Below are 24,655 nucleotides of genomic sequence, written 5' to 3'. Positions count from 1 at the left end.
TTATTATCCTACTTAACTAGTTCATCCATCTAGTGGCCACAGCAGGCCACTGAGACAGAAGGATGGGAGAGCACTGAAAATAAATGTATACTGGAGGAGAAGAGCTTAATAGATGATTTCAGTGAAGTACATGGTTTCCATATGTATTAATAAACCAGTGAATTACAGCAGACTGGTTTGTTCTCTCATATTGTGCACTATGCTGTTTATAACAGACACTTGATAGTGAGTAGTAAAATGAGATTTCAGGTGCTGCCTAATAATAATAATAATGCCTATTACGTATTACATCAAGCAGGGTGTTACCAGGGAACTATCAAGCCATGTCTTAAACTTCACAATACAACCATGACCAGCTGATTCCCTGTCAGTTTGACAAGGGGTGGATGAATGTTGTTTAGTAACACGCTGAGCGGATTGTTGCTGCCAGGAACTTTTTTATCCCAGAGTACAGATGGAAACGAAGAGGCTTCACCTCTCATGGCTCACAGTGAGAAGATTTTTCCTTTTTCCTCACTAAGTATCCACCCATATTTATAACTTGACATTGCTGGTAAGAACATCAGAGAGCCTATATTACCAGGGTAACATTTTGTCTATATTTTTGTCATCCCCTCACATTTTTTTTCTGTCTTTACTTCCTTTCAGTGTGGTTTTCTATCATTACACTGCATTTTTCATTCACAGAGAAAGTCAACAGGTTTGAATCTCTCTCCTCTCTTTTTCTGTATGGTATCTTTTAGCATAGAGAATTATGACTGGCTGGCTTAGCTTCCAAGTATTGAAATCTAAACTTTTTAAACATTTCATGTATCTTTAGGCAGCAAGCAAGCATAAAAAATTGCAGAGGCTGGAGCACTTTGACAGTGATGCAGCACAGAATTTATTACATAAGCTGACGTTTTGGCACAAATGCAAACCCTACAGGTGCATGTTAAAAGAACAAATATACAAGAAATATAGAAAAGTAGCTCAATAGATAAACACTCTCTTAGTATACAATTTGACAGTAGAACATTTGGATCAAAATGGCCTGATAAATAACCAGGTCATTACAAAAATATAGAGTGTCAACTATCAAGAGTGCAACACCCATATCTCCACATCATGAATGTTATATCACCCCAGTTAGTCCTATTTCATTGAATGTCTAAATAACCCAGATGACATATCAAATACCACATATCAATCAATGCTGCGCCAGCTGTCAGCATGACTGACGAAGAGAGAGTCACCACAAATAGACATTTGAAAAATTCATCAGTAAAATGCTTCTCTCTGCTTTAGTTTGGCTTTGATATCACCTCCTCTTGAAGATTTTTTAACATATATAGTATCTCTCACAAAGTGTCATTAAAATACTCACAGTATATATATTCTTTAATGACAGTAAGGCACACAAGCCTGAGCTGATTCTTCAGTCAGCTGAGACAGAATATTTCAAGTGTCTCACTTTCAACTGATACATTTCATATTTAAATTTATCTTACCGTAGCCCCCGTGAACAGGGCTGAGCTGTGAGGGAACTTTGGCGTGGTGGTCACAATTGGAATTGCAGGTCATGTGACACACTCAAAAGATTTTTATCCCATAAACGATCTTTACAAAAGAAAGAGGTGTAAAACATTGAATAAGTGTTTATGACTCTTACCTCAAAATGACTGTGCAATTGGTACAATAAAAGTTTTTTTTTTTTAATACATAAATGTATTTTAAAATGATGGCTATGACCATGCATTAATAATTGAGAAAACAGGTAATCAATGCTAATGCTGATATGATACGATATGATATGATATGATATCCCCTCAAAATTTGTACATATTCTAGAAATAAAATGGTGATTCTGGTGACTTAGAGACAGCTTCTGGCCAAAAACTGCTTAATGTGACACTGAACATTCAATGCCATTGTTGCAGTTTATTACCAAGAAGCAACCTCCGGGTCTGAAAAATGAAGCCAATATTGAAGTGCCAAAAACTGCAGTTCCTCAAATGGCCTATTGAGGCTCCAAAAGCGAGTCAATCCCCATAGACCCCCATGTTAAAATGCCCAACTTTACAGCAGAAATAAACATGTTTACAGCCTGGTACAAAAATGGTTTTGGTCTCTGGAGATAATTTCCTCTTTCGTCACAACTATACAGGGGGGTGAATTTTTATTTAACTCACCTGTTTAAATTTTATTAAGGCTTAAAGTTATGCATAATTCAGGGCATGGCTGCTTTGAGTGACAGGTGGGTGCCACCACAGGCAAGTCGCTACCACGGCGCCAACGTTGGTTAAGTAACGTAACCATGGCGTAAGCCCAGATTCACAGAGTATAGACATAGCCATAGCTGTCGCTATTTCAGTGTGTTTTCAGTTTATGAAAGTTAATTGTAACATTTTGGTTGCCCAAAAAAAGTGTTTGGTTGTACTAAAAGACCCTCTAAGGATTTGCATGTTCAGTTTTTCCTGGTAGTACATTTTGTTTTAATGGTTTTTAGCCTGTTTATTGCAGGCAAAAATTAGCATTAGCATTATCACAGTTAACCATATACTGTAAATGCACTGTCCTAACTAAGCTAGCAACTGGCGTTAGGGTCAGTCCCTCCTTTTCGTCCAAATATGGTCACTTTTCATCACTTTTGGCTCCAAAAATCCAAAATGGCGATGGTCAAAATGCAAATTCGAGGCTTCAAAACAGGAGTCGACAAACCAATGAGTGACATGGTGGCTATGTCTGTGTATATATTATTTTTCATGAATGTTATATCACCCCACCCCATTTTTACAGTCTATGGTTAATACTGCTTTCATAAACATGAAGTACTTAGACATTCTTGTGGAGAAACTTTAGCAGGAATAATACAGAAATAGAAGGATTATTTTTGGATGGGAAATTGAATTGAGTGGAGAAGAGCGTGGATATGGAGGGTTAAGGTGGATGGAGGCGTAGGAGAGGGAGGGAGAAATGAGACATGTGAGGGAAACCATTTGTTGATACTGTTTATTATTGCACCAATTAAGTTTTCCCACTGGAATCATTATCCATCAAAGTGTCCTTTTAACAGAGAATTCATACGTACATTCATACAGAAATAAGCAGAAGATTGATGTTCGGAAAAACAGCTTTTGATACGATCTCCTCCCTCAATAACTACTGTTGTGCTGTGTTTTCTCACAGTATTTATCTCAGCTGTTGCCCCAGCTGTCTGACCTAGTTAATGAGGTAAGAAACACTGCAGAGCTTTATGCTTGTGGCAGCACTGGTGAAAGGTCATGTGAAATATTGTCCCCAAAGGCCTGTGAAAACCACATACACATGCATCCTATTATAATCTGGTAGATGAGCCCGATTTTCTAATGTGCTAAACATAAACATCCTTATTGAATCAGTTCCAAAGTGGTGTGGCCTTTGTCTTTTGTAAAATAAGTTTAAAGTCTCAAGACCTGCTGAAACCCCCAAGAGGCTGCAACGATCATTACACTCCAAGACGCAAATGTGAGAAAATTGATCAATTGAATGTTCCTGGAGACTTACCAGTAACTGAGCTGCAAAGGCGGCTGTGTTGGAAAGATCATGAGGTCATTAAAATCAAAACAGTATGAAGTGTGATGAGTAGAAATAATACTTTTGTTCACACGGATGGTGGAGGGAATACTCAGCTCATTTATGTAGGAGTTATGACTATTACTACTGCACTTGTAGAATGAAAGGGGGCACCACTCTTCAATTTGAAAAGAAATAATTATAAAATTAATCTAAAAGTCCTGAACTCTGAATACAGGGACCTCCATCTCTGTTGTTAAGGAATATATAAATCAAGATATTTATTGAACTACCAAGGGACAGGGATGAATAGGGAATAAATGAGCAAATACACATATATACAAATAGAATGAATGAATGAATGAATGGGAAATTAAATTATCAAATTACTGCCGACAGAAAGAATGAATGAAATTGAAGGTTAAAACAAGAACAAAAGCACAATGAGAGGCCAATAATTCTGACCATTGACTGTATATAAATATGGATGACGCGTCTCCTCTTCCTGCTGTTATGGAAAAGTGAAGCATATCTCCTTTCCAGGAGCTGCCATCTGTGTGTGTGTGTGATGTTATTTGGCCCGCAGGACACACCCTCCCACCGCCATCCCACCACCTGACGGAGGTTTGAGAGCAGCTGTCACAGCTGTCAATTAATTTTATATTGTCAAATAACTAAAACATGTTATTATAGCTACTTTAAATAAACCACATACTGTAAGCATTATCAGCAAAACTATAAAAAGTGAAACTTGTCAGTAGAATGACTATATTCTGAATCCTATATATGAGTCTTGTATAGTTGGATTATTATGATGTAGCATAAAATAAAAACAACTAGCTAACCAAGCTGTCCATCTATTCAGACTTTTTTTTTTTCAAAAGGAATTATGTGAATAACAAAATATAATTAAGTATAATATTTTGTAGCTTAAGCTGAAAAGTACCTAAAACAACAAACCTCATTGGGTCCCCAAGCAAAGTACAATACGATAGAGTGACTTTATGACCTATCTCTACTATTTTATGTGCATGGTTCATCCTCTTGGGAGGAGGAACTCGCTGAGCAGATTCCAAGGCATTGTGCCTATTAGACTATGACATAACCTGTGTGTAAAGTGTACTTGTTGTCCTGAGGCTGATGCCAGAGAAAAGCTCATGGAAAGGCCAAAATGGAAAAGTTTCATCCCCTGGGAAGCATAAATATGCTCTGTAAATGTCAGCCCAGTCTGCTGATTAGATTTGGATAATTATTATGTACAGTGCAAGTAGACATTTGTGCTGATGGTGGTGCTAGAGGAGGGGAACGAGGATTCATCCTCTGAGGAACATGAATATCAACAACTTTGATGTTAATGTGTCTGGTAGTTGTTGAGATATCTTGCTGTGAATCAGAGTGTTGGATGGATAAACTGACCAAAAGGCTGCTCCACATCAGCCTGATTTGACAGTCGACTGTCCCCAGTCAAAAGATAAACCCTGCTCATGCTCAGCTTCTGTTGTGTTCCGCACATGAACTCACCTGGATACCATCAGACAGCCAGCTCCATGCTGCCGATGTAAACGTGTGTAAATGAAAACAGACAACAGTGCCTGAAAGCCACAAACCCTCCTCTGCTGGACTGAGTCCCAAGTGAAGGTGAAAGTGAAGACAGACGCAGCGCAGACTGGATGAATTCCTTCTGCACCTGCCCTCCTTTTAAGTTAAATCAGTATGACGTGGTGATAAAAGCATCACCGAGGAGCCCCAAATCCACTGAGTAATGTTAAGCTGAGTCCTCACGCATGACCTTTCGTTTTAGTCGCTCACCTTCTGAATTATTGCCCGACCCTGATAACAGCCTGGGTTCATGAGACAGTCTCTTGTCCAAAGTCGAACAGAGTACACATGGATCTGTGGGTATACAAACTCTGCTCGCTGTGGAGGCTTTGCAGTGACTTCATGTCCTTGCAACAGCTGGAGCCACTGTGGAGCCTGGCGGCCCACTGGAGACTTGGTTTACATAAATAGAATAGTGGCTTAATACTTTAAGTAATCAGACAACCAGACTGGAAAATGAGCATCACTATGAACTTGAATGGAAAAAGTTTTTGGAAAATATGTGTTTCACAGTTGATAGAATTGGATATTAACTTGACGATTTGATTATCTTCAAACTAGATTTTGTTATGTATTGTTAACACTCATGGAAGCCCTGATACTACAAGGCATTTAAAGATAATTATATACGATACCTCATACTGTGCTCTCTTCCTCTGTAGTTCAGGTAAAACATATTTGGGACAAATAATTTCAAACTAGAGAAAGATATGAATCATTATCATTTCTAAAACATATGAAAATTGATTTCAGAATTTGAAATCCACTTCCTCGGCAGGATTTGTTGGTTTTTCATAATATGGTTACATAGCTCAGCTGATTTAAAGATATACATTTTGATTTAGTGAAAATATTATATATATATATTCTGTATATATTCACATATTTGTGTTTAGGAAAATAAAAAAATAAAAAAATAAATAAAAAACATGCAAACTATGGATGCAAACTTATTATATATTTATATTATTAATTCATTATAATATAAATATATTTATATTTACATTACGTAACACACCACAATCTGTTATTTGCACATCAGTGATCTTGATCCTACATGGCGTGTTACATTAATGCAACTGTTATTCTTATTATAAATTATGCATACAGCATACACTGTTTACTCCTTGTTAATACCCTGCTTTTCCCTCTATTTAATATTTAATATTTAATATTTAATCTGCAGCTGCTCCTCTCACCACATTATATTTTATATTTTTATTTTATATTTTATTATATTATTATATTTTTGACTGTATGTTTTTGACCACTACGCACCATAACAACACCTTGAATCTAATCTGATTAGCTACCTGACAATAAAGCTGATTCTGATTCTGACTAACCAAACCTTAACCAAAAAGTCCAAACATTGACAATTCCCAGATCACAGAGTCTTGTATGAAAAAATAATTGTTATATAATATCAATACTTTATAATGAATAGTGTTAAATCACTTCCAGTTTAGAGTAAAAATCCTTTAAAATGAATATATTTGTTTGATGACAGTTGGTGTTGATGAAGAGCTACCCGTCTGTGGGGATACGTTACATAAAAAAGGATGGAAACAAGTGTATTACAGGAAGAACTATAACGTTTATCACCTTGAATATTAGCGCTTTGTATATGTTTTGTCTGTGGTACTATTATAAAAGTGCCTTAAGATATTATAATGCATTATAATACTTAACAAATCTCATATGAAGCATAAGACATGTGTAATAAAACACTGTTGTGCTATACTTCACATTATATACTAGACTGATGTTTATTCTCAGGTTTTTACATTAAGGTCAATGGAGAGCTTTTGTAATTGGAAGTGTGCAGAGTTTGAGAGATGTGGGCGTTTATGAGTCAAGAAAGGTCTGATGAAGATACGCGATGGAAGTGCATTATGGGAACTGTAGGATCCAGTTTGAAGTTAGTCAGTCTCAGCTGCTGTTGAGACTATTTTGACTGACCTGTCTCTCAGAAATCCCCTGGTGTTATTGAAAAATATAGTTACACCAAACCGCAGAAGGATGTTAAACTGAGCTGCCTGATATTATGTAAATACACAATGGATCAGATGTTACAGCTACATGTATGGATTGACATAACCAGTTCCAAGTCAGTAACAGCACAGAATGAGTAATGGACAAATTCTACATCTATTCTATATCTTTGTTTTCTTTAGTCTAACTCTGCAATAAGTCTCTTATTGCATATTTGGAATCGGCTTGAAAGGTTTCCTGTCAAAATTAAAACAAGAGCTAATTCAACAAAGAGTCTGTAGAGAATTTAATGAAAACAAATCCAATAATACCCCTAATAATAATAATAATAATAACTCTTCTTTGCTGGTGATCAGATGAGAAGCATCAGTTCAGATTTCATATTTCAATGCCGTGCTTGCTTGAATAACTGCATCCTCCTCCTTATTACCCATAAAGCCTTGCATTTGAGGTCAGTTTGCTGCAGTTGGTTTAGATTTTATTCTAGCTCTTCACAACCTGCACCACAGCTCTCTTGGCAGAGGAAAAGACTGTCATTCCAGTGTGTTTATTTGCTGCTGCTGTGTTCCAACAGTGTGTGTTTCTACCAGATGACCCGAGGAAAAGAAGGAAAAGGAGGAAACAAACCAGAGGTCAAATAAACCACTTGGGCTGGGTGTGAACGCACACAGACAAACTCCATCAGCTGTGTTTAGTCCATTGTCAGGCAGGAGCTGTGGTAGCAAGAGAGCAGGTTTCATCCCCTGAAAGCCTTGTTAAATATCAACTATAGTGCCATTGTGTCACACAAACCGAGGCTTGTAACTATGACAGTGGATCCAAACACCCATATCAACCACAAACAAACCCAGAGAGTGAGCTCATGGTACCTTAGCAACAGCCAGGTGGATTTACAGAAACAGTCCTGCTGCTAAAATCAGCATTTGGGTGGAGATCCATATGCAGGGGAATATTACAAAATGGGATTTCATTCAACTCTGCATTATATGATTCCTCAGGGAGCACTGCTGAAAGACTTGAATGTCTGAATGAGAGCAGGTAAGAGCAGAGCTGTTACCGCTGAAAGGCAGCGTAATGAACTGTAACCCAAACTCTAACCACATACACATGCTTTCTGTTAAAACGCTGTTGATAACCCTGCTCGTCCAAATCAGTGAAACTAAACGGCTGAATCAGTTCCAGAGGTGTGTGCCTTCTGTTTTTCTTTCAAATGTGTCAGGCTGTTAAAACGGGCTCATAAAAGTGCTGCTTGTGTGAACCGTCGGTCCATTATTATATATACTCAAAACTGTTTTTGATAAAGATACAAGTCAAATAGAAAAGCAGTCCATTTTTTGGGTTTATTGCTGTTGTTTTGAATATGAGAATATTTCCTCGGGGGAGAAATCTTGGTTTAGTGTTGGCCAAAAAGATATTTTTAGAGATGAATGTGTCCAAAATGATTTGATTTTAGACAAATCAGAGATAACAGCAGACCGCAGAGCACGTTACACATCACGAGAATGTCGAAACTTTCTGCTCTTGGGGACAGCAAAAGTGGAATGTGGAAACAGAGATGATTTCTTTTTTTTCAGTCAGTTCACTTGTTTTTAGTGTTTTTTTTTATCAATCTAGTGTTTTGACCCTTTCTTTTATTTGCTGGCTCTATAGCCCATCAGTGAATCACAGAAACAGTCTGAACCGTATTGTTATGTCTGTGACAAACAAATCAAAAGGAGATAAACGAGAATAATATAATAATGCTCGTTATGACTAGTGAAAGATTGGATATTTTGATTTTGATACGTATATGTTCAGTACATGTTAATGGCTTTACCTTTCCTTCAAAATGCATTTATACTGTTGCAATATATAAATGGAATTTCTGAGAAGTGCCTGAACGCATCGTAACAAGTGAATTTAATTTGCTGCCTGTAAAAGAAATAATAATTCAATGTCCTTTATCCCCTCTGCTGCTATTTGTATAGCTTCATGTGATTTTTTTTATTTATTGCCAGAATTCTACCAAAAGTTTTTTAACTTATGGCCAATGATTATTTAATCTCTGTGATTCATTCTTATTGTGTGTGTTCAGCTAGAGAGCTGCCACATCCAACTGTTGTTGGTGGGATGAATACAGTTAAACTGAATATTTGTTGGACTGAATCCCAAATTTACCATGAAAAAACAAATAAAGTCAAATTCTATTTTACATGCATATGGTGTGTTTTTGTCAGTGAGACTCTTGACTTTGGAGTCTGAAGTGATGCAGAAGGTTAAAGGGGTATTCCACTGATTTCCCAAAATGCAACTCAGTCACATCTTTCATCAGACCCTCCTCGCCTGGCAAATATCCACATCTCTCAAACTCCCCACCTCAAGTCTGAATCACAGGCTTTCTGATAAAAACACAACACGAGAGATAAATCCGAGATAACCCGGTGACATCATCGAGGACATTGCCACAGAGGACATTACACAACTGTTTGGACAGGTTGTACTCCTCATGACACGTTCCTCATGTGTAAAATAGGTGGAGTGTCCCTTTAAAAGCATTACATCATTGCCCGTCTTTAATGTGTTTTATTACAGCGGCTTGTAGAGAAGACATGGAATGCATAAATACTGATCATATTGCTACACAATGCCAGCGAGAAATGGTATTTGTTAAGATGGAAATGCTATAGATCACCCATTCAAGCTATAATTCACATCCAAATCCAGACATTAATTTGGTATTCTCAGAGTGGGCTATATATTTCTAAATGAATTCAGTCTGTACATCCAGGCCACCGTCATAAGGCCTCATTCACCCCTGGCCCTGAGAGTTCTTGTGGCGTGGCCCTTTGTTCACTGATTTAACTACTTTTGTTTAAATTATACGACAGAAACTGTTTGGATTTGTGAAATCACTCCCTGCTGCTTCACTATACGCTGTAAATGCAATGTCAAGCTAAGAATGTTCCCTCAGCCACATAAAAAAGTTTTTTTATATGAATTGTCCTATGGATTTTTTTAGGCAGACTGACATGTGACATTTTGTGAAACAGAGAGTTTCCTTCATGCAGAGTAAGAAGTAGTCAGGCCAGGCCATGTGGTTGACACATTACTTGAACATATTGAATCCAGTGTAAATCCTGGTTTCACTTAGTGGATCTTAATAACAGAGCCAGATATTTTTTTAGGAATATTGCAGCTCCATAACTTCAAATTCAATGCAGATTCTGAGCAGATTCTTTGAAGTGTTTTTCTTTATGTAATGCATTCATTCCATATACAAACACAGGGGACACCCGTTTAAAAAATGTCACTTTGAAATCCATACCAATGCACATAAAAATGGTTCATGTTTCAACTCAACACTACAAACAAACTTTTTAAAATGTGTGTGTGTGTGTCACAGAGTATTGCTAACTGGCTGAACACTGTGCAACATCTTTGTTTCCAGAGAAACATGCTGAATGTGTGATGAACGGGAGGAGGAAGCATCGAGCTGCGTGTGTTGCAGATGGAAACATGTATGTTCACGGCGAGCAGAGGAGGAACTTTCAGTCCAAGCCTTTTCATGTGAGCACAGCGTTCACGCTCCTTCCACCGAGACCCTGCAGAGACACCGGTCTCTCCGCTAGAGGCTCCGAGCTCCTGGGCCTGCAAGGTGACCCCTCAAATCACACACACACACACACACACAGATTCGTTCCAAATAAACGTGGCTCTATGAAATGTCATGTTGTCGTTTAATGCCCTATCAAATCTTTTATGTAATGTAGTGTCATGTCAAATGCTGTCAGTGTTGCCTTTGCCACTGTTGCAATTCATATAATAAATTGTATTATGATTATCGTTCCTGTCGTAGTGCACGGGTTCTGCTGCCCCCTCCAGCAGAGGCCCAGCAGCGGGAGGGTGACACACAGGGTGACACCACAGAGCAGAGGGGGAGGAGATGACACGCTGAGACCGCTAACCAGGGCCGAGGGAAGGCCGCAGAGCAGAACAGAACCAGGCTCAAGATCCAGGACCGGGACCCGACCTGGGACGACCCCGAGAGGAAGTGCAGTCGGTGAAACAACAGGTGAATGAATCACACATGTTAGTGAGTCTCACTGTACAACCCTTCACTTTGTTGTATCTCTTCAGCACTCAAACACTAAATAAAGATGTGTGACGTTGTTCTTTTATTTCAATATTTTGTCAAGTTCTCAGCCTCAGTGATTCTTGGCTGGATGTGCTGAGCTGCCAGTATTCAGGCTTTTTTTTTTCTTCTAATAATCATTTATTTTTATGCATACTTTCCATGGCTGCTCATCAATTTGGAAACCGCACTGCCAATTAAAATAAATAATTTGAAGCTCATCACTGACATTGGCTTTCTGTGACGATACCAGACAACAGACTATCATCCCCACTGAATCTGAAAATGTTTACTTTTCTCTTTACATTTCCACACTTTTTCACACCCCAAAACGTCTCCAGAGTGAATAGATCTAACAAGGCCGGCCTTGTGTTTTAGTTTTAGTGTTGATGTAAAAAGTTCAGACATATTCGGGTGCTGTGTGACGATAAAGTATCAATATAGCCGATCACTGAATATGAAAGTAATCATTAATCAGTTTTTATATAATTTTGTCAGACAACTTAATGATTATAAATAGTGATCAATGTCTCAGTACAGCAGTGTTAACAGCTAGTTATGAGCTGCAATCAAATCACTTTTTATGCTTGTTCAATCATCGCACGACAGACACAAAAAATATGTAAATAAGAATAAATGTGAAAGGGGCTCATGGTGCCAAACTGACTCTATAATTTCCTCCTGCTCTGCTGAGCTGTTTAGCATCTTTCAGCACATTGTTTTAGATTGATGGACTTTAACTTTACTGTTTCGTTGTTGTTGTTGGCTGCAGTCATGTTCTCAGCTAACAAAAACCCCCACAAAGCCAAACATTTCCAGAGCTAAAAGGAGAGCGAATATTGCACTGACATTCATCAGCTCTGTGTGCTGGATGTGTAAATATGCAAGTGTTTGCTAACAAGTTTGCTGTATCAAGTTAAGTCTCTGTCTCATTTAACACCCGTGTAGCTAATCAGTGGGGATTACTGGAAAACTAAAGCAGCTAATTGTTGATATTTTGCTCTGCTGTTCATAGTTTGTCCCAGAGTTTACATCTAATACATCAATGAGACATCATGAGACACTACTGTATCTCCAGTGACACTGTGGATAACCACATAGATCCATGTTCACTGGAGTATCCGATCAATTGATGTAAACTAGATCTGATATTTGATAAAAAGACAATATAATCTCTATTAACTGTCTTGTACTAATATATACTCTTACTTTTCATAATGGGAACCAAAGCTGCTGTTTATTTACCATGCTAACCAGCATAACGTAATTTTTCAGCATTAAAGTGTCTAAAAACAACTAGACCTATGTTATATATTTTGTTGAGTTGTGTACTTATATTATCCCAAATGTTTCCAACAATGTTCAACCCCGAGAAATCCATGATTTTAAACAAGGTAATGGTTTGTTTCATTTGGCCACCTGTCACTAACTTCTGGGGAATGTTACGTTAGCTAATGTTACGTTACCTAATGTTACGTTAGCTAATGTTGCTTGCGGCTGTTTCATTAGAATGAAATGACATGAAAACATGAAAATAACTTTAATATACAGTGCTGCCTGAAAGTTTGTGAACCCTTTAGAATTTGTTCTATTTCTGCATAAATATGACCTAAAACATGATCAGATTTCTATTCAAATTCTAAAACTAGATAAAGAGACATCAGTGATACAAATGAGACAAAAACCTTACACTTGTTTGTTTATTTATTGAGGAAAATGATCCCATGTTACATATTTGTGTGTGGCAAAAGTATGTGAACCTCTGGGATTATCAATCCATTTGATGGGGAAATTAGAGTTGGTGTTTCAATCAATGGGATGATTATCAAGTGTGAGTCTGTCTTATTTAAAGAAGAGGAATCTGGGTCTTCACTATCAAAGTCTGAGCTTCACAACATAGGTTTGTGGAAGTGTGTCATGGCTCAAATAAAGGATATTTCTAAGGACCTTAGAAGACGAGTTGTTGATGCTCAACAAGCTGGAAAGAGTTACAAAATCATTTCTGAAGAGTTTGGACTCCACCAGTCGACTATCACGCAGATCATGTACAAATTGACCTTAATCCTACAGAAATACTGTTGGACGACCTGAAGCAGGCAGTTCATGCAGGAAGCCCACCAACATCCCTGACTGTTCTGTAAGGAGGAACAGGATAAAATTCCTCCGAGCTGATGTGCAGGGATGATAAACAGTTACTGGAAACGTTTGGTTGAAGTTATTGCTGCAAAAGTTGTCACACCAGTTACTGAAAGCAAGAGTTCACATACTTTAGCCTCACACAAATATGTAAGACTGGATCATTTTCCTCGATAAATAAATGAAAAAGTTTTGTTTTTTTTGCCTCATTTGTTTAATTGGTTCACTTTATCTTGTTTTAGGACTTGTGTAAATATCTGATCATGTTTTAGGTCATATTCATACAGAAATACCTCGTCCATGAACATGCTTCTGCCTCTACGTCAGTTTGATTTTCATCGGCGGTCGTGATTATTTAACAACGAAGACAACAACTCCCATGATCCCACGCTACCTCACAACGTCATCTGTCTTTTGTTGTTTCAACTGAGAGACCCCTCGCGGCAGAAATGACATACTGTGTATTTAAAAGGCTTTTTTTGATCAACATACACACACAAACATTACAACTTCCATCTGCCGGCAGATCCTTATAATCATATCCAGATAATATGCATATATGAATTCTTTTTTCTGGCTTTGGGCAGGAACAGCTGTGTTTATTTGTGGTGACTCAAACAAATAATCCCGTTTCAATGCCAGCTGACATGAAAGTTTCTCTGTTTTGCATTCTTTCTTTATTACTTGGATTGAGGGCTGTATATGTTTTTGCTGCAGTTTTGGGTAATTGTCTTTTGGACATCCTCTAGTGATAACCAGACACAGTTGTTCACATGTAGTTATGCTCAATCTATCACCCAGTCAAAGGTCCAGTGTTTTGATTGTTGGCAATCTGTAGGTGACATCTGCAGCGTGCGTGCCCGACAGCGACTGACTCTCTGAAACACATTCTCCTCCCAGGAACTCCAACAACCCACGGTGAGAAGCATGCTCCCCATGGACACCCCGGCAAGTTTAACTCAGAACTACATCTGTATCTGCCTTCATCACTGTGTGAGGATGAGGAGGAGGAGGACGCTGAGACAGAGGAGATGAGGTATGACTTCTTAATGAGAACAGCCATCTGCATCACTTTCATGAACTACTCCTTGGATAATGTCTTTGACGTCACATCTGTGGTCTCCACCCTCCTTTCCAGAAACTGGGACAGAGCTCTGAAACAGGTCTCAGAAGTGATGTCAGTGGGAGGGTGGGGAGGCAAAAAAAATATTTTCCCAAGCAATAGAAACAATTGCAGTAAATGTAGAAGTATGCCCACTGGGTCTAAGTGGGATGTGTTGTATCCATGGAATCATTCCATGCAACGAGGATGATGTTACAGGATGTTGTGTGAAACATCAGTAGAGAGACATTATGGAGGAGGGTGAACCCAATGAAATATGTCCAGAGTCTGTAAGTTTATAGATATATTATTTTATTCTCAAATTTACTTTAATGGCATTTTGAAATCAGTAAAATATTAGCAAATTAGACATGAGACATTACCAACAAGAGGTATTAGACAGTAGATCATTACATGCATCAATACAAAAATAGAAATCACAAGAGTTCATCACCTTGAGAGCATGAATGTGTTCAATAACATTAATGACAAGAGAAAACTTGCACAAATGAACATTGTGGCTCGATGGTGGTGAAAGAGGAAGGTCAGAGTACCACATTAGGAATATTTTCTGAGATACCATTTCACAAAGCAAAGGGTTGGACAGCCAGAATATAAAATATAATGGTTACGTCACTGAGGATACCAGGGCCCTCTCCTCAGCATTTAGGGGTTTGTTCATACTATGTGTCTTTAAAGATCCTCTTGGGTCTTAAAATGTGATAATTGTTTGGCAAAAGCACAAAGACAGGAAGCAGGAAGAACCTGCAACGGCTGAAAAAATGTAATGTTTGTGTTTTTTTAGGAACTTTCATCACATCGTTACATTAAATGTTATGTTTCTGTGCTGCACACAGGCCTTCAGCATGGGAGCCTCGCTCACCAACGGAGACCAGACCAACCCAGGACCCTGCACTCCACAGCACACCACGGGCACCTTCTGATGACATCACACCAGATGACTCTGAGCTCCAACAATGTTCAGAGTAGATTTCAGATTTACAGATTGAGTAAATTTGGCCTTAAAGAGCCTCCACATGGACCAGACAGAAAAAGTGAGAAGGAGACAGGCCTCTGGTGATAAGACCTGCAGCTGTCTACAGATGGAGGCTCCACACATGAAGAACATGGAGATGCTGGAGAGTGCACAAAATAAAATTTTAAAAAGTAAATCCTGAGATGTAGAAGAGCAAACGAAAAGGAAATACTGTAGCTGAGATCAGGTGAATAGGAAAAAAGACTTGAAAGGAGCAAAATGTTCAAATCCAAAGAGATGCATTTATTTTAAAAACAGTGATCAGTGACAAGAGCAACCAAAAAAAAAAAAATCATTTTGTTTTGTTTTAACTGTCATGGATATACTATATTATACTATACTTGCTGCTTTCTTTGATTTCATGCTCAATAACTTTGACATTAAAAAAACAGCTTTAGTCACTTTTTTAAGAAATGTGTATGAAATTAAATACTATAAGTCAAAGTCCTCTGCTCATATTTTAAACCTAACCAGGCAAAATGAGCTTTAAAGACAGTTCAGAGGTCTCATTTCTAGTCTTCGTTCAGTGAACGAGGACATAAGATGCACATTTCTTATTTGTTTTGCTTACAAGGATTCATTTATGATTTGCTGTATACATATACTGTATGGTTTTGTGCTACCATGTGAATACAGATGGAAAAATAGAAAAAAAATCATAATAAGTTGATCATCAGTAGTTCTAAGCATTAGTAAATGTAAATTGCCTTATCTGCAAATATACCGTAGGTCAAGAGTTTCCAGTTTTTGGTGATTATTTTGTCTTTGAAAAGCCTTCGTTGCATAGTGTGTGATGAAGACCTCTAATATATAAACATGTATTAAATACAAAGCTTGTGCTTTTATGCAAAACAACCAAAATACATTTATCATGTATTGATTCAGCTGAAACAGTGCTTGACCTTCCTTGTCACATGATGCCTTCAGACATCTTGCAAGAGGTGTGTCCTTCACCTCTACCTCCCTTCTTCTTATCCTTCTTATCCTTCACAGTGTGTCATGTCTTTATAGTGCCTTCTCGCTGGCCTTCTCTCAGTACACAGGTAGCAGATCATACACCACACACTGTGCTCCGGAGAGATCTGGACTCCACTGCTGCTCCGAAAAGGCCTCAGTGCACAAGAGCCTGTCGGCAGAACGGAGGGAAGTCGATGAAAGTGACACTGAAACGGAAACTGAATGAAACTTTGTGTTTGTAACTCACACTGTAAAATATATATGGTTAGAAAGATATGGTAAGATAAAATTATGACATACCAAGTCCTATTTATAAAACTATGTGATAATTATATATTCATAATTCTATTATAATACAAAATCAAAGTTATGAGATAAGTCAAAACTGTTCAAACGGTCATTCAAAATCAGTGAAAGAAGATATTATGAGATATGACCTCACAGATCCAAGAGACTGTCTCATGATTTCACTTTAGATCGAATCATTTTAAATAAAAAACTCATGCTTCTGATGAGTCATTTTATTTTATCATTCATACATTTTCATCAGTCTATTTCATCTTTTTATTCTCCTGGCAGGAACGGGCTTCCATACATACAAGTACCAGGCTATACAGCGCATGCTACACGATACACAATCGAGCCAAACTCCATTAAAAAGACTCATATTAACAGAAATATAAAGACAAATTCAAGGAATCCAGAAAAATCAATTGACACTTCAATAGTTTTTCATGGAGGATTTTTTTCACGGTTGGTTTGTAGCGCACGTCAAATGATACAACAGTTTCCCTAAAATTTCCTTTGAATATCAGTGGATGATAACTAATGATTGTGCTGACCCCGTGTGAACAGACTGTATTATAGAAATCTACCCGTAACACAGAACACTTGTATCTCTGTCAGTTTTCATCTATTTTTTATCCATATCTGGAGTCTTAATTGCCTTTGAACTTGCTGAGCATGAATTCTTTTCATTTCAATTATCCCATAACCATCCCTATTTTACCAGCCTTTCATCTAAATTATCATCAGCACCATGATATTTACTGAGCACATTCATGTTTCCCAGCGGAGTGGAGCCTATTTTGAGATGCCGTGCGAACCATTACCGAGGATGAAGTAAGCAGCAGCGCTGAGAGAGAGGATGATGAGGAAGATCGTGCCTAGACCCAGATCTCCCATGGCACAGGCATTGGGACAAGCACAGGGGCTTTCCACCCAGATGTGCAGGGGCTCCTCCGCTCTCAGGCTCTGGTCTCGGATGAAAGACGCAGACTCGTTTGGATTACAGTGGTAATGCACGACTGTCAGCGGCTGCTCATCGTGAGCTGAGACAGGAGAAGAAGAAGAGAGGTCGTCAGGTCGTCACGCCGGAGTGTTAAAATGATCAGTGACATGACTTAAATGTGATGTTTTTGTTTCAGCTCACCAAAGTATGAGACAGACAGCGTCTTCAGGGTGTCATTGTAGTGGAATTCATTCCCTTCATGTCTTCCAAAGCTGATATAGTGGTTAACGTATCTGTTGAGTCTTTGATACCTATTCACATAAGCAAAATATTAAATATATTCTTTTAAAGAACCTACCAGATATGTAAATTAGCTCAATTAATAACTCAAATATTTGTTCCTGAAAGCAAGACTACTGAAATAATAAGAATAAACTATAGTCCTACAGTCTCAAATATGTGTCTAAGGCCCCTAAGTTTGGGCCCCTGAGGAGAATTTCATCCCTGTCTCCTCCAAACCTCCCTCACACACACACACACACACACACACACACACACACACATTTTTAAAATCAACTTTGCAATGTGCAAATGTGCAGCACAGTCAACTAAGGTTAACGAAGAACAAAAATCAACATGTTAAAACTTCTGAATTTTGTCAGAAGATTTATGCCAAAAGGACAAAAGTCTCTCAATGTATGTGTTTGGGGGCCCTCTGGTGGCCACTGGCCCCGTAACAGCGGCCTGGTGATACTCTGCGTTTTCCTTGATGTCAACATATCCCATGAAAAGACCAAAACCAACCATGAATTGATCTAACAAGTATTATGTGTGTATCAAAGCCTGATATATCTTATTCCTCAGAGCCATAGAGCTCCATTGCTGTCCAAAAACACATCATGAGCCACACCGCTGTACTGAGTGACATGTTCCTTCATTACCATAAACACACACACACTGTAGTTTATCTTGACTCGATCCCAAACACACTGTCCTGCTGCCAGAAACATTCACTAGAAATCAAATGTGGATTCATCCGCTGCTGAAAATAGTCCTGAACAAATGCACTATTTCCTCCTGTTTGAGTGCCCAGCTGTTTTAGTCTTCTTTTAAATGTTTTTTAAAGGTTTATGTCTTCAGTAGGAACCAGTGGGGTTGGGGCTGAGAGCCTCAGACAGCATAAGGACAACAGAAAGTACTGAGAGATGGACTGACACGTTGGCTACATCCCACATGTGTCCAAAGTGTCTCGCAATGAATAAAGTGGTACAATACCCTTTGTTTCTAATGCCTGAATGTAGTTGTGTGTACTCTACCTGACAATAAGGCATGCAGCGACGTTGGTACAGTCACTTCCTGTCAGGTCCTCTGGCTGTGAGAAGGACTGGCAGGGGCTGAAAGTCAGCAGGATCTCAGCATTGACAGGCATGTTGTCCGCCGTCACTGGCTTCAAACGCCCCAGGAAACCATCTGCATCCCCCATAGCCTTGAGGTTTATCACCCCGCTCCCATCCTTCATGATGCATTTGCAGTCGTTGACTTTGAAGCAGCCTGTCTTCTTAGCGGAGCTCGAATGACGGGAGAGAGACGAGGGGAAGAACACACTAAAACAAACAAGTAGAGTGAGGAGGACAGTCTGAGAGCTCATGGTGACGGAGTGCACCAGAACAGAGGATAGTGACAAGTTGTGTGTCGGTAGGTAACTAAAGAGCAGCTGACAGCGTGGTGATGGTGGGAAAGCAATTAGAATAAAGGTGATTGCCATTCCGGACATTCCTAAGGCCCACTGTGCTCAGATCAGTGTTTTTCCAAAAGCAGCGTTATGTTCAAGACGTCCCTTTGTAGCCTGCAGCACAGAATTACATCATCAATTACATCAAGGTATTAAATCACTGTGTTTTCAGTAGAAATAAAATCAAAACTATCTGCATGACTAGATCTGACAAGGAGGAAGAGGGAAAAAGTGATTTCTCTAGAATAGTTCTCCAAGTTCTCTGAAGCAACAGCAGACCGGGGGGGAGGGGGGGGGGGGGAATGGTTGATGAAAAGCCAATCATAAGTTTTGGTTTGCTTGTATGATTTTTCTGTTTTTGTCTTTGTGTTTTGTTGTTGCATGTGTTTTAACTGGTCTTGTCTGCCCTCCTCTCCCTTTTTCCTCTTTTTTCCATCTTAGAGAACCACAAATTTATTGTGTTTTTATCATTTAAATATATGTCAGGACTGCAGTCTTGCATGTACTTTTATTGTTGTCAAGTAAATCTTTCTATCTAAAAAAGGTATGAAGTGTATTTTCCTTGTATGTGTTCACATCTTTGGCCAGTAAAGCTGATTCTGATAGAACACAAAGTTGTAGCCGTGACAGTAGACGATGCTTCACACACATCTTCAACTCAGCAGCAGAGAAGATCTATACGATCACCACAGTTTCAAGGTGTTAGTGTCACCAATTCAGTATCCGACCAAATGTGAAATATGGTCACAATCCTTCTGTTCCTGAGTTATGGCGTTGAATAATGGCCAGAAAAAAACATTATGATGTCACAGTGAAGTTCATCACTTCATTATTTTATCCTATTAGGCATGTGTGTGAAACGTTGTCATAATTAGCATATGAACTCTTGAGTTATGGTAAAAAACGTGTTTTGTGAGGTCACGGTGACCTTCACCTTTGAGCACCAAAATCTAATCAGTTGATCCTTGAGTCTGAGTGGATGTTTGTGCAAGATGTGATGAAATTCCCTCCAGGCGTTCCTGAGATATTCCAGTATTACAAGACTGGGATGTACAGATGGACATAGTGCCTCCGGCCACGACTGTCACTAGCACAGAGGCATTACTCCCTAATGTGGGTCAAGCTCCATAACATGGACACTACATTCCCCATAATGCAACTTGAAAGTGTCTTTCATCAGACCTCGCCTGCCTCAGATCTGTCCATGTCCTCAGTTTGTTACAGGTTTTCTGATATGAACTTGTTCTCTCTGAACTGACATCAATATGATCCGGATTATTTTCTGACTTGACAGAGAATCTTATTTACTACACAGCGTTGTGCTTGTCTCTACAAACTTTACACTTAAAGCAGAACACAACATAAAAGGTGTGATGCTCCAGTTTGACAGGCGATCTATGGAGAACAGAGCCTGTATTAGTCAAACTGATCAAAGTAGAACTTTGGACAGGTTTCCAGATGTTAGCTGTAGCACTATAAGATGTATTTTGGCCTGTTTGTATTGGATTTCAGCATTTTTATTTATCAGCATCAAGCATAAGTCTGACATTGATTTTGTTTGCAGTCATTGTCTAAAACAGACAGGAGGTGAGATGCTTATATGTGTGCAATGAGATTCTAACACCAGCACTTGTGTTAGTGTGCTGCCCTCATGTGGTATCACTATTATCAATATCAAGATGACAAACAACACTTATGGAACAGCTGCAGCTATATTAGTCTAGACAAATACTAGCAGGAGGTTGAAGTTAAAGACAATAATTAAGGGGTCTTCCACTCTCACCCTACATACAAACTTTACATTCCAAACAGCACAACAACCAAACATGTTCACTCCTTACTTTGTTCAAGTGTTTCATTACCACTGAAATTAAACCCAGTTATCCACTGAATAGTGAAATGTTCTTTTTCACTGGGCAGACCTGGTGATCTTAAAGCCACAAACACTGAGACGAGTGAACGTTTCTTTGTGAAGACATTTACAAGACGTCACAACAAAGACACTTTAATGATGAACTCATTCTGTAATTTATCGTTTTTGCTTTGATGGAAATGAGTGATTGGATCTTTTGCATATGAATGAACGTCTGTTACATTCAAACCTTTGCCAATTAAGCCGCCACCAGGTAAATCTCTCTGAATTTACCAGAAATTTTAATCTGGTGTTGTTTGACGTTCCTGCACCGGCTGGATGAGCTAGCTTCCAGTTAGCCCTCTGCTAATTCAAATTGGGATAAAATCATTTAATCTTTCAGCTCTTCTAGACTTTCCAAATGTTACTGGACCAAATGTATCAAATTCTGATAGTGAAACAAGTCTTTTGTTGGGGTTTTGTGACACTCAAAACAACGTATCCACCATTTTACAGCTGCAACAGTAGTGACAGTGTAGGCTACTGTCTTATACTCTCACTGTCAGAGAGGGGAAAACACAAGTCCCAGATTCCAGCTTTAACATACAGATGTTGAAGAACAAACTACACAATTCTTTGTCTTTTACACAGATTTTATTTTGTCAATAGAAAAAGCCTCTAAGCTTTGACTGCAAATTTGCGGATAGAGTACAGGAGGTCTTTCCTCTGCTGTTTCTTGGTTCGCAGACTCTCTTCATGTTTGTTGAGTCGGCGACGCAGAGCTCTGGTCTTCTTGGGTCTCAGATCCAGGGGCTTGTACTTCTTACCCTGAAACAAATTCAAATGACTTTCAGTAGATTGTAAAATTAAAAATAAAAGATTCTGCCAAAATGAAATATCATATATAATTTATACAGTCAAACACTAAGCAAGGCTTTACATACGTTGCCATGGTTATTTCAATAATCAGCTGTGGCTACATTAGTGGTAAGTGGCCAGAGTGGGAGAACATCACCATCATTATCACCATGGTAACACTGACCGCAACCTTTGCAGTACCTTCAATACATTCCTCTGAACCTTTTTAACAAGGGTCAGAGCTAGTGGAAGTTTAGGAGGAGCACACAGTCATCACTTATCAAACAAACAATATGCTTGCTAAAGCATAAGATATTCAGAGTGAGTACACTAATTTCCCCTTGTGGCCATTTTCTGAATTGTTTATCTTGTGTTGGGGAACATCATGTGTAATCTTACTTTAGAATATTTAAACTCCTTCAAAAACCTGCATGTATATAGTCACAAAAACAACCAAGTGTAGTAACATATAGGTTAATGATGTTAAAAGTTATTGACTACAGTGTTGAAATAGAAATGTTAAAGCATTAGTTTAACTGTCAACTCCTGTGAAAAGCCTAATAAAAATAATATCTTAGAATTATTGCAGCCCATTTAAACAAACATCATGGATTATGGAGAACATTCAGGTCATCTCAAGTCTCAGTCTTTTGGTAAGCAGTTGTGAATGCATCAGCAAATCATCAGCTCACAAATATCATCTTGGACGAGAGCACTGAAGTGTGTGTGTACTGCATGAAGAGCAGTGTGAGGAAACTGGTCTGCTGGTTGCTCTCACCTTGTAGAACTTCCTCAGGTTCTCTTTCTGTGTCTGGTTGATTACAGTCAGGACTCTGGCGATGGACTTGCGGACAACGCGGCTGTAAAAGGATGAAAAACTGAATTAGCCTCAGCAGATATAGCTGTACACCAATCATGTTATAATTAATAAACCCTACAAACAACGACACACTGGTGTTTTGTTTTTTCTCTTAGGGGGGTGGTTAACAGTCCTGGATTATGAGGAACATTCAGGTCATCTCAAGTCTCAGTCTTTTGGTAAGCAATTGTGAATGCATCAGCAAATCATCAGCTCACAAATATCATCTTAGACGAGAAGCCTGACCCCCCGCTAGCCAACTGTAGGGATGGGTATGGTTAAGATTTTTTTCTCTTTTTTCATTACTAAAGAATTGAGTTTACTTTTTTTTTTTTTTTTTAAGAGTCACTATATAACCTCAATAATCTTTCACTGAAAATAAGTCTAACATGTTAATAAAGTAAACATTCTTGACATCAAAATACTAAGTGAAGTTTAGAAAGTATGAAGACCACAGACATCAGCCTGAGTCTTATTCTGATCACCTTCTCTTCACAAGTCTCTTGATCACTACCCAACAAATGAGCCAGTCGTAAGGATGGGCCATAATGCTTCATAAAGACACATCAGCACCTGTACCATATGTACCAAATTACACCGACATCTTACAGCTCCACACAGTATCTGCATCATCCTGGTCTACTTCGCTGAGAATGATGGTCTTAAATCATTTTCACATAGTACGTACATCTTGGAGAGCTTGGATGCGGCTCCACCGGTCACCTTGGCCACACGGAGCTGGGACAGTTCATTCTTCAGGTCGTCCAGCTGCTTAAGCAGCTCTTCCTTCTTCTTGCCCCGCAGATCTCTTGCCTTGATCTTGGCCTGGACCATCAGAGAAAATAGAGAAATTAGTTAGCGGCGGTGTTGTGTCGAAGTATTTTTCCCTTAACTTGAACCCAACCTTATCCCTAACACCAACCGGTCGTCTCCTTAAGTGCTTACCCTGACCCTATGCTATCATTAACCTCTACCAGTTATCTCTGCTACACCGAACAATAACCTACACCAACCGCGGACGTGGTGCTACGGGAAACACATCTTTACCGGTAGGGACACATTATTTGAGGGGGGGACAGACTCCGACACTGCATTAATAGTGTCAGACACGCCATTAGCCGAGCTAGCATGGCTCGTTACGGTTAGCAGACCTGATAATGATACGCTTTTAACGGTATTCGGCTTTTTTGCCAGGCATGACTTATTCAAACTATCTAAATTCAGTATTCACACAGATATATTGGTAGTCCATGAATACAGTTAAGACTTTACAGCAGTAGTCACATTCAGCGGCGTCAACCGAGTTGACGTCGCTCGGTACAGTCGCTCTATAAAAGTAACATATTTCTAAATTCCGGTGGCAGCCTACTCATCTACACATGCACCAACAACTACCTAAGGAGCTTATGTTCACATATTTGACCAATTTGACCGACTGTAGACGAGATAAACATGATAAATATGATATTTTGTGACCCAGCAGCGGATCCTCACCATGTTTCTTCTCGCTGCCCTGTTGGAAAGGCCGGACGTACCGCGTGCTCACAAAAAAGTAGCTTCCGGAGAATTCTTCTTCGTCTGTTGAAATGATCACGTTGACAAATTGAAAACAGCGCCGCCGGCGGGCGCAGCGTCGGAGGAACAACGGAACCA

At 38.9% G+C, this 24,655-nt stretch overlaps 3 protein-coding genes across 3 annotated transcripts; 1 reads left to right on the top strand and 2 right to left on the bottom strand.

The window, feature by feature from the left end:
* Positions 1 to 7,976: 7,976 nt before the first annotated feature.
* LOC122970141 lies at positions 7,977 to 15,786 on the top strand. Its single transcript, XM_044336222.1, has 5 exons — positions 7,977 to 8,166; positions 10,556 to 10,762; positions 10,964 to 11,179; positions 14,276 to 14,411; positions 15,335 to 15,786. The coding sequence occupies exons 1-5, from the start codon at positions 8,157 to 8,159 to the stop codon at positions 15,465 to 15,467; spliced, it is 702 nt and encodes a 233-aa protein (XP_044192157.1). The 5' UTR covers positions 7,977 to 8,156; the 3' UTR covers positions 15,468 to 15,786.
* Positions 15,787 to 15,982: 196 nt separating this feature from the next.
* Positions 15,983 to 19,721, bottom strand: LOC122970133. Its single transcript, XM_044336220.1, has 4 exons — positions 19,018 to 19,721; positions 17,903 to 18,012; positions 17,583 to 17,801; positions 15,983 to 16,639 (listed from the first exon to the last, which is right to left on the bottom strand). Exons 1-4 carry the CDS (start codon positions 19,473 to 19,475, stop codon positions 16,494 to 16,496), a joined length of 933 nt encoding a protein of 310 aa, XP_044192155.1. The 5' UTR covers positions 19,476 to 19,721; the 3' UTR covers positions 15,983 to 16,493.
* A 2,199-nt stretch (positions 19,722 to 21,920) lies between these two features.
* rpl35 (ribosomal protein L35) lies at positions 21,921 to 24,608 on the bottom strand. The gene is made up of 4 exons (XM_044362687.1): positions 24,497 to 24,608; positions 23,691 to 23,827; positions 22,922 to 23,003; positions 21,921 to 22,113 (listed from the first exon to the last, which is right to left on the bottom strand). The coding sequence occupies exons 1-4, from the start codon at positions 24,497 to 24,499 to the stop codon at positions 21,964 to 21,966; spliced, it is 372 nt and encodes a 123-aa protein (XP_044218622.1). The 5' UTR covers positions 24,500 to 24,608; the 3' UTR covers positions 21,921 to 21,963.
* Between the last annotated feature and the right edge of the window lie 47 nt (positions 24,609 to 24,655).

Source organism: Thunnus albacares, chromosome 2 (assembly GCF_914725855.1).
Source record: "Thunnus albacares chromosome 2, fThuAlb1.1, whole genome shotgun sequence".
Classification (NCBI taxonomy): Eukaryota; Metazoa; Chordata; class Actinopteri; order Scombriformes; family Scombridae; genus Thunnus; species Thunnus albacares.
This window is presented reverse-complemented; position numbering and strand designations above follow the sequence as displayed.